Here is a 17,940-nt window from a genome sequence, read left to right on the forward strand (position 1 = left end):
CAAACCCAACAATCAATCTCACACCATCACCCTACCACATACACCCAACAACCAAACACCCAACTTCGTAACCTATTCATGCCACCCACCCAACCTTGCAATTCATTCATGCCACTCACCCAACCTCAAAACCAAGAATCAAACCCTACCCACCAACAACTATACGCATCAACCACAACTGTCTATAGCCTAGATGATTCATACGGTTCACTTCATCGTATCAAATACCGCTGGAACTTTCGCCGGACCTTCACACCAGCCATCATTGGATCAGGTCAGCACACAAACACCCCAAATACCTCAGGAAAATTGTGGGAGACCTCGAAGACAGACTAACGCACCTAGATGTGGATCAGGGGGCGTTTCAATCGGATCGGTCATTGAATTTTTGTCAATCTTATGTAACTTTTATTATATAATGAATAATTTTTTTAATAATATTTTATTTAATTATTTATTAAATAAATAATAAAAATTAAAAAAAAAATATATTAAGGTGTATGCGCCAGATGAATTGATGCATACACCAAGGCACATGCATAGGCGTCATGGTTGCTGGCGCCTCCATGCAATGCTTTGAAAGCATGCACCAACACCACTGACGCCTCCTCTTGCTTTTAAATGGATGCGCCAGTTGATCTGGCGCATCTGTTTTGAATTATGCTTATTCCGATATTTTTTTTGAAATATTGGTTATTTTAAAAATTATATTAAAAAATATGGTTATTTAAAAAAAATCTATTTTTATTTATTACAATTTCAAAATACTTAATTAAATATTAACAAATATTTATTTTAATTACACAACAATTACCATTTTAAATATATTTTATAATTAAAAAATTTTAAACACAATTATATAATTTTTATTCATATTTATTTAATATATACAAAGTAAATTAGAGATCCAAATAATAAGAATGACATGTTTCTACCTGATAAAAACCACTACTTTTTGCAAACGTGGGAAGAGAAGCAGTGGGCCAAGCAAAAACCGTGAGTTCTTGTCAATATCTTTTGCCGGGAAATCGTCTTTGACGGAAACAACCACCGTTCACAACATCGCTGATAATTGAAGCTTGAATCTTCATGGCTGGGTCTGCGTGTGCATCTTCTTGTTGTGCCTCTGCGCTCATTCCTAAATCAACGACTCGAATTTCATCGCTCGTTGGCGGCAATGCAAGTTTCGTCAACAACCGAATTTCTCGTCTCTGTGTTAGGGTTTCCATGGTTGACTCTTCCTCTTCCTCCTCAGATTTTACTAAACGCATGGAGCAAGCCTGGTTAATCTCTCAGGTTCCTAATCCAATCTCCAATACCAATTTTATCATCACGAAATTGTAATTGTGTGCTATTTTGTTCCTATTTTGAAATTTGGGACAAACGAATGAAGCGAGATAGGATAAAAATTTGAAATTTATAGCTTTATTACTCATGTTCTATACCTATAGTTATGTGCTTAACAGGGTAAATTAGCTTTAGCTGTAAAATTAGATACATTTTGATATTTATCTGTTGGTTCTTGATCCTTGCAGCAACCAAGACCAGTTGTGTGTTCGTCTTGCAACTCAAAAGGGCATATTGAATGCAAATGGTGTGGAGGTACTGGTTTTTTGGTTCTTGGTGACCACATGCTTTGCGAAGTTCCATCCAGAAACACTAGTTGTATTATTTGCACTGGAAAGGTACATTTATGAGGAATGAGTACACTAACTTGTAGTGTTAATTAGTGCACTTTCAGCATAGAACAGTTTGCAAGAGACTTATTCTGTTGTTAATTTGTTGTCATTCACTCTTTAGGGATCAATGTGCTGCTCAAATTGTCAAGGAACAGGCTTTCGTGCAAAGTGGTTGGAAGAGCCTCCTACATCCTAGATGTGGACATATGTTTTAAGTTGGGAGGATTGGATCTGTCTGACTGGTGCAGCACTCACTTTTGTTTTTTCAGCCAAGGCTTATTATGTTGTTGTATTTTTCTCTGTATAATAACACGTACAAGTGTAATTGTTATACCAAATGAAACAGAGTATCCTTGAAACCACTGCTGTAGGTTTCAGTTTCAAACATGTAAATGCCAAGCTTCCTGTAAGAACACAATGTATGAAAGTTGTTTGATTTTGCAAGGAACAGTTCAGTTAGGATGTAGTTAAAAAATTATATTGTTTTATGTATAATGTAATTCTTTGCAGTAATGATGTTTTTTATTTGTTTTATCGATCTAACATTGTCAATGTATTATTTTTTCTTGACCTCTTTGCGGCCAAAATACAGTAAAGTACTCTATTCTTTGCTTAAAAAAAAATACTGGCAGACCTTGACTTCCTCACCTGAAAACATCTTTAAAAAGTTTTTCTTCTATTCCCTGTTTGGCCTAAATAACATAGATGGATAAAACACCAGATGTCATCCAACCATAATACAAACTGTAAGTTGCTCACAATCTCCTATGTATCCTAATAAAGTTTGTTGTATTCATTGCAATAGCTGTTGAACACGCATATACTCCAACAGAGCACAGGGATGCAGATGCCAATAGAAGGACTTTCCATTGTCTCAGATAATCAGAATTGCCAATGCAGCTAAGGCAACAACCACAGCCGATAGGACTTTTTTCCAAATTTGAAAAGCTTTGACAGCAGTACTACATTCTTCACAATGTATTACATGTCTGAAATATCTATTTGCTGAATTTGGAGCATGCATTGTTCCAATGCCTCCTTTGGTAAATTTGGAGCATGCATTTGCTGAAATATCCTCTTCGTTGATTTGTGTTGTATGATGAACAATTGATTGAAACTTTGTTTTTATGCTATGAAGTGCTTACAATTTCGTGTACTGTTTTTGTGTTCATGGTCTCATATGCTATTTGTTCATAAACATGATTTTGACATGAAATTTATTTCAAAGCATGAATGAATTCTAGTTTTTGTGAATTAATCAAGGGAAATATATGTTAGATTGATATGAATTAACATGTTTTTATGTGAGAATCGTGTGGGTAATGTTTATGCACTCTTTGGGAGTGTTTAGAGAGAGCTTAGAAGAGTTTTTGAGGTTCTTCCATTGTAGAAGAATTTTTGCTTCTCTTAGCAGGGTGACGGGCGTCACCCGTATGATGCCCTAGGCGTCATGCGCTGTTAAGCGCTGATGGATTTCAGACATCTGATGGGGAGACCGTCATGGTCTCCAGGCGAGCGTAGTCGTGTCAGGTCGTCATAGTGTGACGTGTTGAGTGATGGGAAGGATGACAGACGTCATCCTGGTGACGGGTTACCCGTCGTCGAGTCAGAATGCGTGTTATGGTTTGCTGAGTTGAGTTTTGAGGGTGATTTTGTCGGACGGCCAAAGATTGGTTTTTGTTTGGTATATTTTGATAAGTATGAGTTAATTAATTAAATTATATGATTAATCAAGTGGTATTATGCATAAATTGTGATTATTTGTAATTGTGAGTATGTGTGATAAAAGTGAAAATATGATGTGATGTTGATTTGTGTTATTGAGGCGTGTGATTTGAGATATGAGTCATTATTGATGCAGTGAAAATATATATTGGTTGCAGTCAAAGAGGGGTTGTATTGCATTTGTTGTGTTGAGTAATTAAGTATAGTCAGAGTGAGGTTGTACTGCTTTATGTGAGACATTCATCATATGTGTCATTGTTGTGAAAAGGGCATGTTCGCTAGTTCAGAATGGGGACTAGTGACTTGTCTCAAGCCTTGAGTGGGGGCTCGGGGTTCGTAGAGATTGAGATCCGGTACGTATGAAGAACCAAATGTTAAGTCGATACCGCATGCATGTAGAGTTGAGTTGTGAGTCTGGTTCAGAGTAGGGACCGTGACGAGCATGAGTCGAGTCATTGTTTCACTATATCGCATGATTGTGATTGAATAGTTGTGGCGTGGGTGAAATGTGAATACATGATATTGATGTGTTTTCTGATAATGTGAGTGATTATGTGGATATATAAATCTACCTTGAATGTTTATGCACTGTTTATTATTTGAATGTATTCTTATCCTTTTTGCGTTGTTGCGTATGTGCTTTTTAGGAGTACAAATAATCAGATACATGAGTAGGAGTTTAAGGTTAAGGACAATGTTATGCCTCTTTAGTTGCTTGTCTTTAGAGTCTATAGTTGGAGTCGCTCTGATATGACACGACGGGATCTGGATGTCTTATATTTATTTATGTTGTGTATCTTTCTGTTTGGTTCTTTTTTGCGATGAATCATCTTTTTAAACTAATTATGTTGTTAAGGATTGTATGCCAAGTGTTTTTTTTAATTCTGCTGCTTAACAAACGAGTTGTCTTTCTTTATTATGTGGTTCTAAATGTTTTAATGGTTGTGAGTAACATCCTGTATGGTGAATATTTATGGTTTATACATGTTTTATTATTTAATTATCGAGTTGGGAAATGGGTTGTAACATAGTGGTATCAGAGCAAGTTGGTTCATCTGGTCAGGTTTTGACATGATAAATATTCCATAGTATGCGACATGTATGTGTACACTATCGATGTGTTGTTTCTTCTAATGTTTGTTTGACGGTGTCCATAATGGCTGGAAGAAACGGTCATGCAATTGATGATGCTTTGGAGTCAGTGGCTCAGGCGATGCATGGACAACATAATCAGGTTGGTGACGAGTTCCGTGAAAATGGGAATTTTCAGAGGAATAATTCACCAATGCTCAAGGGCATGTATGGCCCAGAGGGTGCTTATGCATGACCGAAAGAGATTGAGAAGATTTTTCTATTGATGGCATGTACTAAGGAATAAAAGGTATTGTTCGGTACTCACATGTTGTTCGAGTAATTCGAGAATTGGTGGGATAACACACGTCAGAGGTTAGAGGTGGTTGTTACTGAGATCACTTGGTTAGGTTATGGCTTATGCTTCTAGACAATTGGGAGTTCATGAAAGGAATTATCCTATGCATGATCTCGAGTTTGCACCAGTGGTATTCGTGTTAAAGATTTGAAGACATTATCTGTTGGGCTCTAGGTTTGAGGTGTTCAATGATCACAAGAGTTTGAAGTATATCTTAGATCAGAAGGAGTTGAATATGAGGCAAATGAGATGACTCGAATTTTTGAAGGATTACGATTTTGGCTTGAGTTATCATCTGAGTAAAGCCAATGTGGTAGCGGATGCATCGAGTAGGAAGTCATTGTATATGTTGATGATGATGGTTCGAGAATTGGAATTGATTGAGAAATTCAGATATCTGAGTTTGGTGGGTGAAGAGACTCATATCAGTGTGAAGTTGGGTATGTTGAAGCTGACTAGTGGTATCCTTGAAGAGATCAGAGAAGGTCAGAAGATCGATGTGGGAATAGTTTACCAGCTAGTGTTGATCGATCAAGGTAAGGGAGACGACTTCATAATTAATGAGAATGATGTGATAATGTTCAAAGACGGAGTTTGTGTACCGGATGTACGAGAACTTAAGAAGAGTATTATTGAGGAAGGTCATAGGAGTGGTTTGAGTATTCATCCCAATGCCACTAAGGTGTATCAAGACTTGAAGAAAATATTTTGGTGACCAGGAATGAAGAAGGAACTAGCTGAGTTTGTTTATGCTTGTTTGACTTTCCATAAGTCGAAAATTAAACATCAGAAGTCATTGGGTTTGATGCAACTGTTGAGTATTCCTGAGCGGAAGTGGAATAACATTTCCATGGATTTCGTGACAAGTTTGTCGAAAACGATGAAAGGATATGATTCTATTTGGGTTGTTGTTGATAGACTGACTAAATCGGTTGTTTCATGCCGATTAAGATCAATTATCCTTTGCACAAGTTGGTTGAGTTGTATATTGAGAAGGTTGTCAACTTGCATGGTATTTCATCGAGCATTATATCAGATAGAGATTTGAGGTTCATGTCGAGCTTTTGGCAGAGTTTGCAAGAAGTGTTGGGTATGAAGTTAAAGTTGAGTTCGGCTTATCATCCACAGACAGACGGTCACACAGAGAGAACTATTCAATCCTTGGAGGATCTGTTGAGGGTTTGTGTGATAGAACAAGGAGGTGCTTGGGATAACTACTTGTCGTTGATTGAGTTCACTTACAATAATAATTTCATTCGAGCATTGGAATGACCCCCTTTGAGGCGTTATATGGTAGGAGGTGTATGACACCTCTGTGTTGGTATGAGTCAGGCGAAAGTGTGGTGATTGGACATGAGATTATGCAACAAACATATGAGAATATCAAGATGATCCAATAGAAGATGAAAGCTTCACAGAGTCGTCAGAAGTTTTACCATAATAAGAGGAGGAAAGCACTTGAATTCCAAGAGGGAGATCATGTGTTCTTGCGAGTTACTCTGGTAACTGGTGTTGGTCGAGCTTTGGAGTCTCAAAAGCTTAAGACACGTTTTGTTGGTCCATACCAGGTCTTGTAGATGATATGAGATATAGCCTACCGAATTGCCTTGCCACCGCCACTTGATATTCTTCATGATGTTTTTCATGTGTCTCAATTGAGGAGATACATTCTGGGTCCGTCTCCTGTGATCCAAGTGGATGATATGCAAGTGAGAGAGAATTGACTGTTGAGGCATCACCCATGCAGATAAAGGATCGGGAAGTGAAGCAGTTGTGTGGTAAAAAGAATGTCTTGGTGGTGGTAGTGTGGGGGAGGACCAGCAGGTGGAAGCGTGATGTGGGAGCTGAAGAGTTGGATGAGAGAGTCTCATCCAGAGTTATTTTTTAAGGTAATTTTCAGGAGAAAAAATTCTTTAAGTGGAAAAGAGTTGTAACACCCAAATTTTTTATTTATTTTATTTTATGATGCTAAGTGAATTATTCATGTTTTATTATATGTAAAATTATGTGATTATTGATTAATATGAGTTATTGGAATAAATGTGGATTTATATAGTTTATCGGGATTTAGAATAATTCTATTTAATTTAAATCATAGGATAATAATTATATGATGATAAAATAGGAGATTGGGTGGAAAATTTAATTTATTATTAGTATGAGTTTAATAATAGAATAATGAGAGTTTGGTATGATAGTTTGAATTGAAAGTGTTGAGGGCTAATGAGATAGTTAAAAAGAATCGTGTAGAAAATCCTAGGTATATATATATTCTAAAAGGTGATGGAGAGTTAGAGTTCATTCAATTCTTAGAGAACTTGAGAAAGAGATGAAAAGAGAATCCTAGAGCTAGCAGAGAAAAATAAAACTATTAGAGAAGAGACTTGCTATTGGAAAACGTAAGATAAGAGGGGGATTTACTCTTAATATGGTGTAAAATGCATGATTGGGTAGAGGGAAGTCCTCAATCCCAATAGAGTTTCCTTACTTTTTTCATTTTTGATGGATGATTGATGAACAAGAATGATATTCTGAAATAGCATGAATGATATGATGTACTATTTGATTTTCGTGCACTTTTTTACTATAGGATTCATGTGTTCATGTTCATGATGTTTATTTGTTTGGGTGTTCATATGTGGGTGATGAATTTGATGAATAAAGTATGTGAATTCATGGTTAAATGAGTGAAATTTCATGTTATTTGGTGTATATGATGTGGTAATAGTAGATAATTGGTGTATAATATTAGATTTTCGAAATAAGTTGTTATAATATGTGAGGGCATGTTTGGATGGGCTTTTGGAAGAGATTTAGGTGGCAGAAACTGAGTATTTTCGTCATGGGTTCTGTGGTTATCGATTACCAGCTTAAAAATTAAGTTTTTTTAGTCTTTTGAGGTTGGTAATCGATTAGCACGTATTTGTAATCAATTATTGTAGGTGACATGATATTTTTTTGAAGTAAAACTAAAAATGACATAACTTTAGTTTCGTAAGCCCAATTGAGGTGTCATTTTAAGTGTTGGAAAGCTAACGCACAAATCTATATTATGGTAGTTCCTTGTGATATGAATTGACATGTTTGAATTATGTGTGAATGTATTGTTAAATGTATGAATGTATGTATAATTGTCTGAAGTATTGTAGATGCTTAATGATGAATCAATATTGAGATGATTTAACATGATTGAGTGACGTGTATAAATATGATTAGTATTGTGTATGAAATTCATGATTATATGGTGATTAATCATGTATTGTTGGTGTGCATAATTGTGGTAATTTCATGGTGATAATTCTGGGGTATTGCATGTTGTTGAAAATCATGCATCATGGTGTACGAGCTTCGGTCCAAATTTGATGTGCTTTGGTCTGATGGTGTGGATTCAGAAGTGAGTAGATAATTCCAATGAGGGATTAGTGAAACGTTTCTTATGGTGATATTAACTAATTTTGGCATGCTCTGGTCCGATGGTATGAATTCAGGAGCGAGTAGCCGGTTCCATATGAGAATTAGTGAAGAGTTACCTATGGTGATGGTAATGATTGGTGTGCTCTGGTCCTATGGTGGGGATTCAGAAGATAGATGAACTTGTGTTATCCATAATGGTACTGCATGCATTATTGAGTCAATGTGTTGAGTACATTTGCATTCATTATTTGCACATGTAGTTAATGATTAAGTTGATATTGGTGATTAAGAATGCTTTGATGATGTATGTGATTGAATTATGTTGAATAATTGTTGATATCGTTTAGGCCACCCTTGAATACTTTTGCACCATTATATATTATGAGCATATTCTCACCCCTTTGTTATTTGTGTGGCTCTATTCTCCTTCTTCGAGTACAAATGAGTAACTACTTAAAAGCTGAAGAATGACGTTGAGGTTGTTCTTCTTTATTTTCATTTTAATGCGATGTTTTAGATTTCTTTGCTCTGATCTGTAACACTGGGAGGATGAACATTTATTTTTCTATTTTCTATTGGTTTATGATGCTTATGTTGAATGCATTTTTCGTAACTATGTTGATGTTATTAGACACACTTGGTTGTTGAACTATTTTAAAATTGACTATTTTATTGCGACGAGCCTATGTAAAGGCGAACATGTGATGGTAAATGTTTTATTTAATGCATATTTTCAATAATGCGTGTTACGGAGCATGCTTATGTTATGTTTTGAGTGACGTCCTATATGTATAGTTGTTGTATATTCGCTTTATTTCGCGTTTTGGGATTCAGGGTCTTACATCACAAATCTCTTTAACACAAACATATTTCTCAAAACTTTTTCAAAAATACACAACAGATAATCTCAAACAGGTTCAACTGAATAAATACAAACATATAGTTCAACACTCAAGCATGAGGGAGACAACCTCATAATCTTAAAAAAAAATAAAACACTAATAAAAAATCACGTCCCAGTGTTACATATCAGAACGACACCGCAAAACTAATCAAAACTCAAAAATGTAATAAAGAAGAAGGCAATATGCATCATTCTCCAACTCACAACGAATGACTGTTATATGTATCTGCAACATAAGAATAACAAGTCACACAACAACATAAAATGGGTGACAATAACTTTACAGAAGTTATTGGTCTATTAGTCAGCAAGGATAACATACATAGACATTATACAATCATACACAAATGACAATAATGAATCACAACGCAAATGTATTAATGCAATGTACTCCTTTTCAAAAAATGCATGTGGTACCAAAAGTTTGGATGTCCGAGTTATTTTATGGAATTATCCATGTCTCCAATTCCTCTCTGAACAATGAGACTGTCACTGTCTCTCTCTAAGAATTGGACCTCATCATTGGCTCTTTCTGAGAAATGGACCTCGTCATTGGCTTTCTCTGAGCAATGGACCTCGTCAGACCAAAGTCCCACCTATCTCCGATATACATAAATACATGAGAGTCAACAATAATTCTCAAAATATGTAAGCAACAATTCAACTCGAAAATCAAAGAAATGACATCCACATATCATACTTATTTTCTCTCTGAACAAAATGTCCTCTCTGGACAAGGTTCTCTCTGAACCATAATTTGCCAATTCAATGCCAACACAATAGTTCCCTCTGAACTACACAACTTGAAAATATGTTATACAATTATAACTCAATTATATAAACATATCATATTCACACATACTCATCAACAATACAAAATATTAACATATTATCTAAATACTACTCACCAACAGAGTAATTCACATTATTACTTATGTATGACCACTAACTGGGTAAGACAACAAATATTCAAGGCAACTCTAGCCTTATCAAAACAACTCTAAAGAGTCCAATTACTCAAATCTCAACTCAACTAAATAATATTAATATAAATTAATCAAAAACTCAATTGAAATCTTTTGACTCGACAATCTTAAACAAATAAAAATATTACTAAAAAAGAAGCCTTATAATATCAAAAGGCTTCAAACTCAACTCAAGTGTATCCTATATTCTGATCTCCAACTCTAAACAAATAAAAAGCAACTACGACAATTCTAAAATAACTAATCAAATAAAATAGGACTCTTAAACTCATAAAAAAAAGGTAATGAAGGTCATTGAAATCACCAACTACTCAAAACTCAACCTTCTTGATTCAAATCGATCAATCACACAATTGAAACTCTAAAATAGAATGTCCGACTTCAAAATAGCACCAAAATTTACATACTTATGATAAAATTATGAATCTCTCTAGTTTGAAATATCATTAGACTCTCTTTCTAATGCAACTTACTACACCAAAAATGAACTTACGAAACCCATGTTATGCGTGAAACATGATGACTAACGCATGACTGAAACTGACTACGCCTCTGGTATAAAAATAAGTGAGTTTCTACTGTTGTAGTACTTCTAGAATCAATTTCCCCACTTAAAAATAAATATTATTGTATTAGATTTCTAACGCAACCGACAACACCTCAAATAGACTTACGAAACTCAAGTTATGCATGAAATAAGACGACAAATCCCCTTATATGTCTACATGCGATTTTTTTGTGTGTTTTTCTCCCTATTTATCAGATTCAAAACTCGCATATTTTAGTTCTAATCGCCCCAAAAACATACACAATAGATTACAACTATTACAATTTTATATTTCCGCCTTAATGCGTTACCACGACTCATCAATCAACACCATAAAGGCAGAAAGGGCACCAAAGAGAAACATACACATTTATTTAAAATTCTCCTTATACAAGTAATAGGCATCTACAAGGAATAAAGTAAAATAATATAATATTTCTCAAGAATCAATCAAAAAGGTTTTTGTCCAAACCCTTTGTCCACAAATATAGAGCATAAACACAAACAAGGCGGAAGGGTTCAAGGCAAACTCCTTAGCCACAAACACACAACACATATACAAAATTGATAAGGAAAAGATAAGAGGGTTAGAATCCCTCACTATTCGACTGACTAAACACCCATATGTAAATAGTTTCTCTCCAATTACCTCGAAGTTGCTTGATCGTTGAACTCTCTTGTTCTTGGGATCTACCGCTCTCTTCCTTCCTAGGATTGTTATAGCCTTCTGTCTCTTTTTTCAATTTCTCAATTTGACGATCTAACATAACTTCACATCATAGGATCTATTTATTTACCCAAAATTCTCATTTACTTACTTCACCCCCAATTTCCCTTCACACCCTCACTAAACTCTATTTTCTAAAATTTCAATTTAGTTAAATAAATAACACTCTAATTAAATAATTATTTAGTTATTCTAATAAACTGAATTGTCTCAAATAATTAATAATTATATTATTTTCAAATCTCAACACACACTTAGCTCTTTACCCGAAACACTCATTTCTCTCTAATTTTCTATTTATTAACTAGTTATAATTAATTATAAAAGATTCCAATAAAGCACATATAACACTTAAATAAATCAATATAAATTAATATATAAAAAAAAATTAAAGTTGTGGTGTTACAATAAGCATATTAAATTCCAATCTTGTCTTTGAAACATTTTGCATGATCGTGCGTACATGTGGCCTTTAGTTCCTACGATAGAGTGTAATTCTGTCACTTAGAGTGTTCAAGTGCACTTGAGTTCTATTGTAATAATGCGTTAAAGTCATCATTTGATTTTCGTATGCCTACTCTCCTTTTGTTATGGATTGTAAATCTTCCTACCTTGCTCCCTTATATAAAGGTTGTTTCTACTTTCGGGTTATATTTCCTCTCTTTTGCTTAAATTGTCCCATTCCCTTTTCTACCTGCTTTGAACCTCCTTTATTGAGCTCCGACGATATCTAATCTTGTTTGTTTGCTAGTTTTTCTTTCCAGATTTTGCAACCCATTTTATTCTCCCGCGTTTCTAGGCGATCCTTTCATCATTGCTTTATCTTTATATCTCAAGTTTTTACGAGTACCATTTATATCTCTCTTGTTTAATGTTGTTGTTTATTGCCCTTTCTTCTTAACAATTATCAATTTAGGAGATGTTTCTTCAAACTTTATAGATATACCTAGTTGTAACGAGAGAAACGAAGTCTCATCTCAAACAAGAGTTGTAGACCTAAAAGTTTGAATGTTGTTCCTTTGACAATTATTCATTCCCCCTAAAAATTTCATAATTCTTAGTAATAGTTTTTATTTTATGGGGGGTTTCATCGAAACAGGTGGTAAAGTCATGAATCCTCAGTTTGGTGAAAATAAAAATGCTCTTTCAGAAGAAGGTGGATGGGGGAACTTGGTTCATCCCATCACTAGGGAAGTTGGTTTTGGCCTTTCCTCTTGTGAATTACATATGAAAAATCCAAAGTCTGTTGAGGCTTACAATGATGATCTGGGGGCTCATTCCTACATCAAACCATTTATATCTTTGAATGGGCAGAAACCCAACAACAAGGAAGCTAGGGAGCATCTTGACTTCTATGGGCATTCTAGAACTAATAATGGGCATTTTCTTTTGGTTGACAATGAGGAGAAGATGGTTCGAAAGGACTAATAAGGTCTCGAGGTATCTGCTGACACCATTAAGTATTATTGGGTGGATGTAGATGTTGTAAGGACAATTTTTATGTTTGGAGATGCCCAAAGATTAGAGAATGCCCATTGGGACCTAGAATCGTCTTCTGATTGGTTGGTTTCTCACATTGCACCCGACAAGAGATTTTGTAGTTCCTTTAGTGGATGCCCCGTGCCTTTTCATGAGTTTCTATTTTATGAATTGTGGTTTAAGTTCCCCCTCAATGATTTTATAAAGTGAGGATATTGAATCACCTGAGAGTTTCCCCTTCTCAACTATATTTGGTGAGTCGAAACTTCGTAAATGTGTTTTAATATTGGTGTGAATCCCAAAGTGGAGTGTCGGTCTTAAAGTTATTCTTCAACTTATTTAGTGTAACACGTACTTCTTCTTTATTGGAGCAAGGATATGGGTTGCTCTCATATCCTTAGCAGAATAAAGTGTTTGATGTTTATATTGATAGTTGAAAATTTTCAAAGATCATTATTTCCTAGTCATCTCCTAGAGTCAAGAAGCTCACTCTAGCTTTTGTGCTCTTCCAAAGACAACTATTCCCCTTCTTTCCCCCTAGTTTGGATCCGGCCAGATATGGAGATAGATTTCAAAAATACTTGACTCGAGACATCTTCATTAGAGTCCCGAACAAGTATTCATTTTCTTCATATGCTCTAACCTTGGAGAAAGGGTTGTTGAAGGAAGAATTAGTTGCTCTCTGGGAGAGTCTTGGTTATGAAGACATGGTCGGCCTTTCATATGTGTCGCCTACACAACACAATATGTGGTATATCGACATGCGATTGATGGTAGAGGTGGTCGATGCATGGGAGAGGAAAAATCTTTTTTGGTGAAAGGAGGAAGTCATCTTTTAATTCTTCTTTTATGTTCTTTTAATATTTGACATGATCGTTGTTTTTACTTTGTCTTAGAGATAACATGAGACTAGTTCATGATGTTATGAAGAGGAAGAAGGCATTGGCGACAAAGAATACTCATTTGCCTCCCCCACCGAATCATACTCTGATTATTGTTGAGGCGACGTAGGGGGTTACTCTTGAGAGAAGCAATGCTTTAAAACTCAAAAGACATAGGCGACCTAAGTCGGGTGAGAGTACAAGTCAAACTGAATTGTGTTAGAGGGTCGCAACAAGAAATTCCACGATCGATAGGGTGAAAAGATTGTGGATCAATCAATTACCCTCGGTGATGATTCTGCCAAGAGGGACAGGAGCAGAGATGTGGACCACGAGGAACATCTTGCTAAAAAATACAAGTCGACACAATCTTCTGTTGAGAAAGTGATCATGGGCGGTAATCAGAGTAGGCCTCTTGCTTACTCCACACATCAATTCTTCATGAACAATGACTCTCGTACTGTCAAGGAAGTACAATCTTGTTTCCCTAAATGGAACTACGTTTATGTTTGGAACTTGTCTGACACCACTAAGAAGGAATTGATGGTGAAATAACTTGTTAGATGCAAGAGGGTGCCACCTTGATGGCCATTGAGGCCCCTAGTCGGGAGGATGTTTTGGCATCGGGAAATTTGAGGAAGGAGAAAGAGCTCCAAAAAAAATCAATACGACTTTGTCCTCTTAGAGCGAAACAAACTTTAGGAGCAACTTGTCGCTCTACTAAAGGACATAGAGAAGCATATTGTCCTCCGAACTTGCTGCTAAGGCCACTCTCTTAGAGGGGTTGTTGTTAGAAAATGAGAAGACTCTCGGGAAATTTCGGTCTTCTCTAACTAAGGCGGAGGAATCCCGAACTAAGGCGGAAAAAGAGTTAGCTAATGTCTGAGAAACCCTTACTTCTTCCTCGACTAAGGTGACGAAGGTGGAGACTTCCGTGCAGAAGAAGGACGACCGCTCCATAGAAGCGAAGGCTTATGAAGATTGTTTGGTGGAGTTGCAGAAGGAGCTCGAAGATTCTGTCAACCTCAATGTCCTGGTCTGAAGATTCCCCAAGAGTAACTGGATGTGGAGAAAGAAGTTCTGGGGGAGAAGTTGGTTGCTCTGATAATTAAACTTTGTTGTTATAATGATTAATAGTTGTTATTTTCCTTGTCGATTTTCAATGTTTCTAATGTTACTTTCTTAAGGATATTTTGTGGCTTATCTTCATGGGCGATTTTAATTCATCACTTTGGCCTAGGTTGGTTTCATCACTAGTTGTATTGTTTGCATTGAAAAGGAACATTCATGAGGAATGATTTAACCTGAATTCAAGCATAGTACAATTTGCAAGAGAGACTCATTCTATTATTAGTTTGTTGTTTTTCAATCTCCAGGGATCAATGTGCTGCTCAAGTTGTCAAGGAACAGACTTTCGTGCAAAGTGGTTGGAAGAGCCTCCTACATCCTAGATGAAATAATACTGCTGAAATGGTCGACATACACCTCATGCAGCATCTGTCTGCCTGATGCAGCACTCACTTTGTTTTTTCAGCATACACTGATTAAGTTGCTGTATTTTTCTTTGTATAATAACTTGTACAAGTGTAAATAACACAGATGGATAAAACGTCACATGCCATCAAACCATTATACATACTCTAAGTGTTCCATTGGAAAGGTTTTCTTTACAACTTGTTGCTCACAATCTCCTATGTACCCTAATAAAATTTGTTGTATTCATTGCAATAGCTGTTGAACAAGCATATACTCCAACAGAGCACAGGGATGCAGATGCCAATAGAAGGACTTTCCATTGTCTCCCAGATACCAGAATTGCCAATGCAGCTAATGCAACAACCACACCCGATAGGACGTTTTTCCAAATTTGAAAAGCTTTGATGGCGGTACTACACCCTTTGCAATGTATAACATGTCTGAAGTATCTATTTGCTAAATTAGGAGCATGCATTGTTCCGATGCCTCCCTTTGCAGGCGAGGAAGCTGATAGTCCTGCAACAAGTCCAGCAGGTGCATGTTCAACCACAGCAGGCTCTTCAGGCAAGGAAATAGTGCTGTGGCCGAAATGATATGGCATGCCGTGTCCCACTTTATCCATCCACTTTCGGTACTCGGCAACCCATGTGTCTGATGATTTTAAATTCAGGTATAGTTCCTTTGTTGGAACCTTCTCTTTCAAAAGAATTTCATTTTGGGATGATAAGAATCCCATGTCTTGTTCAAAAACCTTGCTTGCATTCTGATGGAAGTACCATTCCGGAAACAGTTTTATTAATGGAGATCTTTTTGTTGCTCCAAACCTCACTATCAACATGGATTTCCCTTGCCCTGTTGGTCTACAAAGGAACAAACCACTAAAGTGGTTTATTTCACCATTTTTATCAACGATTTCCCGGTTATTTTGTAGAACACAAGGAGCCTCAAACCGCAAGAAGTTAGGCTTGGAACCATCTTTCTCTCGTCCCCACCAACCTGCAAAACCTCTATCAGTTCGTTCAGTCACCTCAAAACCTAGTGCCTGCGCGTCTTCTCTTTTTGCAGACCAATCCGTTCTATCGTGCGAGATTGGAACATGAGCAGGATCCATCAAGTTTTCCAGCAGAATAGAATGATCATACGGGAGTTCATGAGTTGTTGAAATATCTTGAAACCCTGGCCTCGCAAAGTTCTCAAACCAAGGTATTTTACTTACATTTGGAGGTGTCTTTCGAGACATCCATACCCAAAGAACACCTTGCGAGTCCCTTACCTCGTATGTTTTAACACAAGCTGACTTGGGAATTTTGGCATCAGCTGGAAGCTATTGAATCAAAGAAAACAATTACTTATTACCATCATGTGACTACATAGCAATTAGCTTAGAAGCAACATAAAACTACCTGAGGTATCTTCACACATTTTCCCTCTCCTTCGAATTGCCATCCATGATATAGGCATTCAAGCCTTCCATCAATCAACTGACCTTCAGATAGTTTTGCGAGCCTGAATCATACAAGAGTCCAGACCAGACAAGCATTAAGGAACAAAAAAAAATCAGAATTTCATATACATTAATTGAGGTACTAAACATCCTAGTCTCTTTCCTATGTATAAGTATTGTAAAAATCTATTGCAGAAAGATAACTAACATAATAACCTACGAAAACCAATATCCTATTCCGAAACACATTAATATAAATCTCATTATCAGACAATCACATTGAATTAGTTTATGTTCCTTGAGTTTGACTTCAAATAATGTTATAAAACAATGAAACCAAACATTAGAAGTGAGAGAAACTATAACCAACCTGTGAGGACATCGATCTTCATAGCATTGAAACTGATCATTACCATCTCTAAACAGCACAATGTTCTTATCATATACTTTGAGACCCAATGGTGCATCATGTGGTACATTCTTAGTGAGGTACAAAGGGTACCATTCTTCTGTCCAATCATAATCTGCAACCTCTCTCTCACCCTTGCGTTCTTGCTCACTGGAAGGTCCCACTAGAACTTTCTGATCTTCTTCTCCATCAAGTAAAGTTGCATCTTTGACATCTGCAGCTGCGGCGACACACCATGCTTGCTTCCTTCTTCTTGATGACAAGGCTTTGTTGAGATTGAATTTGGAAGATGGGTTAGTACAAAGGAGGAGTGTTTTTTTGGATGGTGGAGGTGAAACATGCAAAGCAAGATGGGTTTTTGTGGGGAGAAGAAATGAATTCGCCGACGCCAACGCCATGAAGGTAGCACTAGAAACTGGTAGAGGAAAAGAAAGTAGAATCAAAAGAGAGACTTTCAGGTGGGTGTGTGGTTGCAAAACTCGTGTACCATTCGTAGCCACATATTATTCATGATTTTACCTTAAAAATGAAATTATGACACGGGTAAGGTTTCGGTAACTTTAACGCGGCAAAGTCACCGTACCTTTGTCTCTTTGTCTCTTTTATTTTGCATTTTTTTTCATTTTTCTATAATTTGTTACTGTATACTATATTTTTTCCCGGCAAAAACATCATTATTTGTACTAAAGTTACGGCAACTCTCCCGTAATAAAGTTACCTGATCCAATTCCTTATTTGGCTAGGAGGGTCTATCTTTTATTTTTGAATTATGAATTCTTGAGAAGAGGTGGCAACGAGACATGGTTGCTCCGTTTAAAGACGTCATCTAAAAGTCTCTAA

At 36.3% G+C, this 17,940-nt stretch overlaps 2 protein-coding genes across 2 annotated transcripts; one reads left to right on the forward strand and one right to left on the reverse strand.

Moving 5' to 3' along the window:
- The first annotated feature begins 915 nt into the window (after positions 1-915).
- On the forward strand, positions 916-2,192 carry LOC127087796 (protein PHOTOSYSTEM I ASSEMBLY 2, chloroplastic). The gene is made up of 3 exons (XM_051028724.1): positions 916-1,296; positions 1,536-1,685; positions 1,801-2,192. Exons 1-3 carry the CDS (start codon positions 1,090-1,092, stop codon positions 1,873-1,875), a joined length of 432 nt encoding a protein of 143 aa, XP_050884681.1. The 5' UTR covers positions 916-1,089; the 3' UTR covers positions 1,876-2,192.
- A 13,033-nt stretch (positions 2,193-15,225) lies between these two features.
- Positions 15,226-17,627, reverse strand: LOC127087797 (protein TIC 55, chloroplastic). The gene is made up of 3 exons (NM_001426938.1): positions 17,062-17,627; positions 16,651-16,753; positions 15,226-16,571 (listed from the first exon to the last, which is right to left on the reverse strand). The coding sequence occupies exons 1-3, from the start codon at positions 17,496-17,498 to the stop codon at positions 15,453-15,455; spliced, it is 1,659 nt and encodes a 552-aa protein (NP_001413867.1). The 5' UTR covers positions 17,499-17,627; the 3' UTR covers positions 15,226-15,452.
- Positions 17,628-17,940: the final 313 nt, after the last annotated feature.

This window comes from Lathyrus oleraceus, chromosome 5 (assembly GCF_024323335.1).
Source record: "Lathyrus oleraceus cultivar Zhongwan6 chromosome 5, CAAS_Psat_ZW6_1.0, whole genome shotgun sequence".
Lineage (NCBI taxonomy): Eukaryota > Viridiplantae > Streptophyta > Magnoliopsida > Fabales > Fabaceae > Lathyrus > Lathyrus oleraceus.

Excerpts from the sequence above, each read along its gene's own strand:
- LOC127087796 (XM_051028724.1), top strand. The coding sequence starts at position 1,090 with ATGGCTGGGTCTGCGTGTGCATCTTCTTGTTGTGCCTCTGCGCTCATT. Across the intron at positions 1,297-1,535 it reads AAGCCTGGTTAATCTCTCAG|CAACCAAGACCAGTTGTGTG; the intron begins GTTCCTAATCCA and ends TGATCCTTGCAG. Across the intron at positions 1,686-1,800 it reads GTATTATTTGCACTGGAAAG|GGATCAATGTGCTGCTCAAA; the intron begins GTACATTTATGA and ends TTCACTCTTTAG.
- LOC127087797 (NM_001426938.1), bottom strand. The coding sequence starts at position 17,498 with ATGGCGTTGGCGTCGGCGAATTCATTTCTTCTCCCCACAAAAACCCAT. Across the intron at positions 16,754-17,061 it reads GAAGATCGATGTCCTCACAG|GCTCGCAAAACTATCTGAAG; the intron begins GTTGGTTATAGT and ends TGTATGATTCAG. Across the intron at positions 16,572-16,650 it reads AATGTGTGAAGATACCTCAG|CTTCCAGCTGATGCCAAAAT; the intron begins GTAGTTTTATGT and ends TTGATTCAATAG.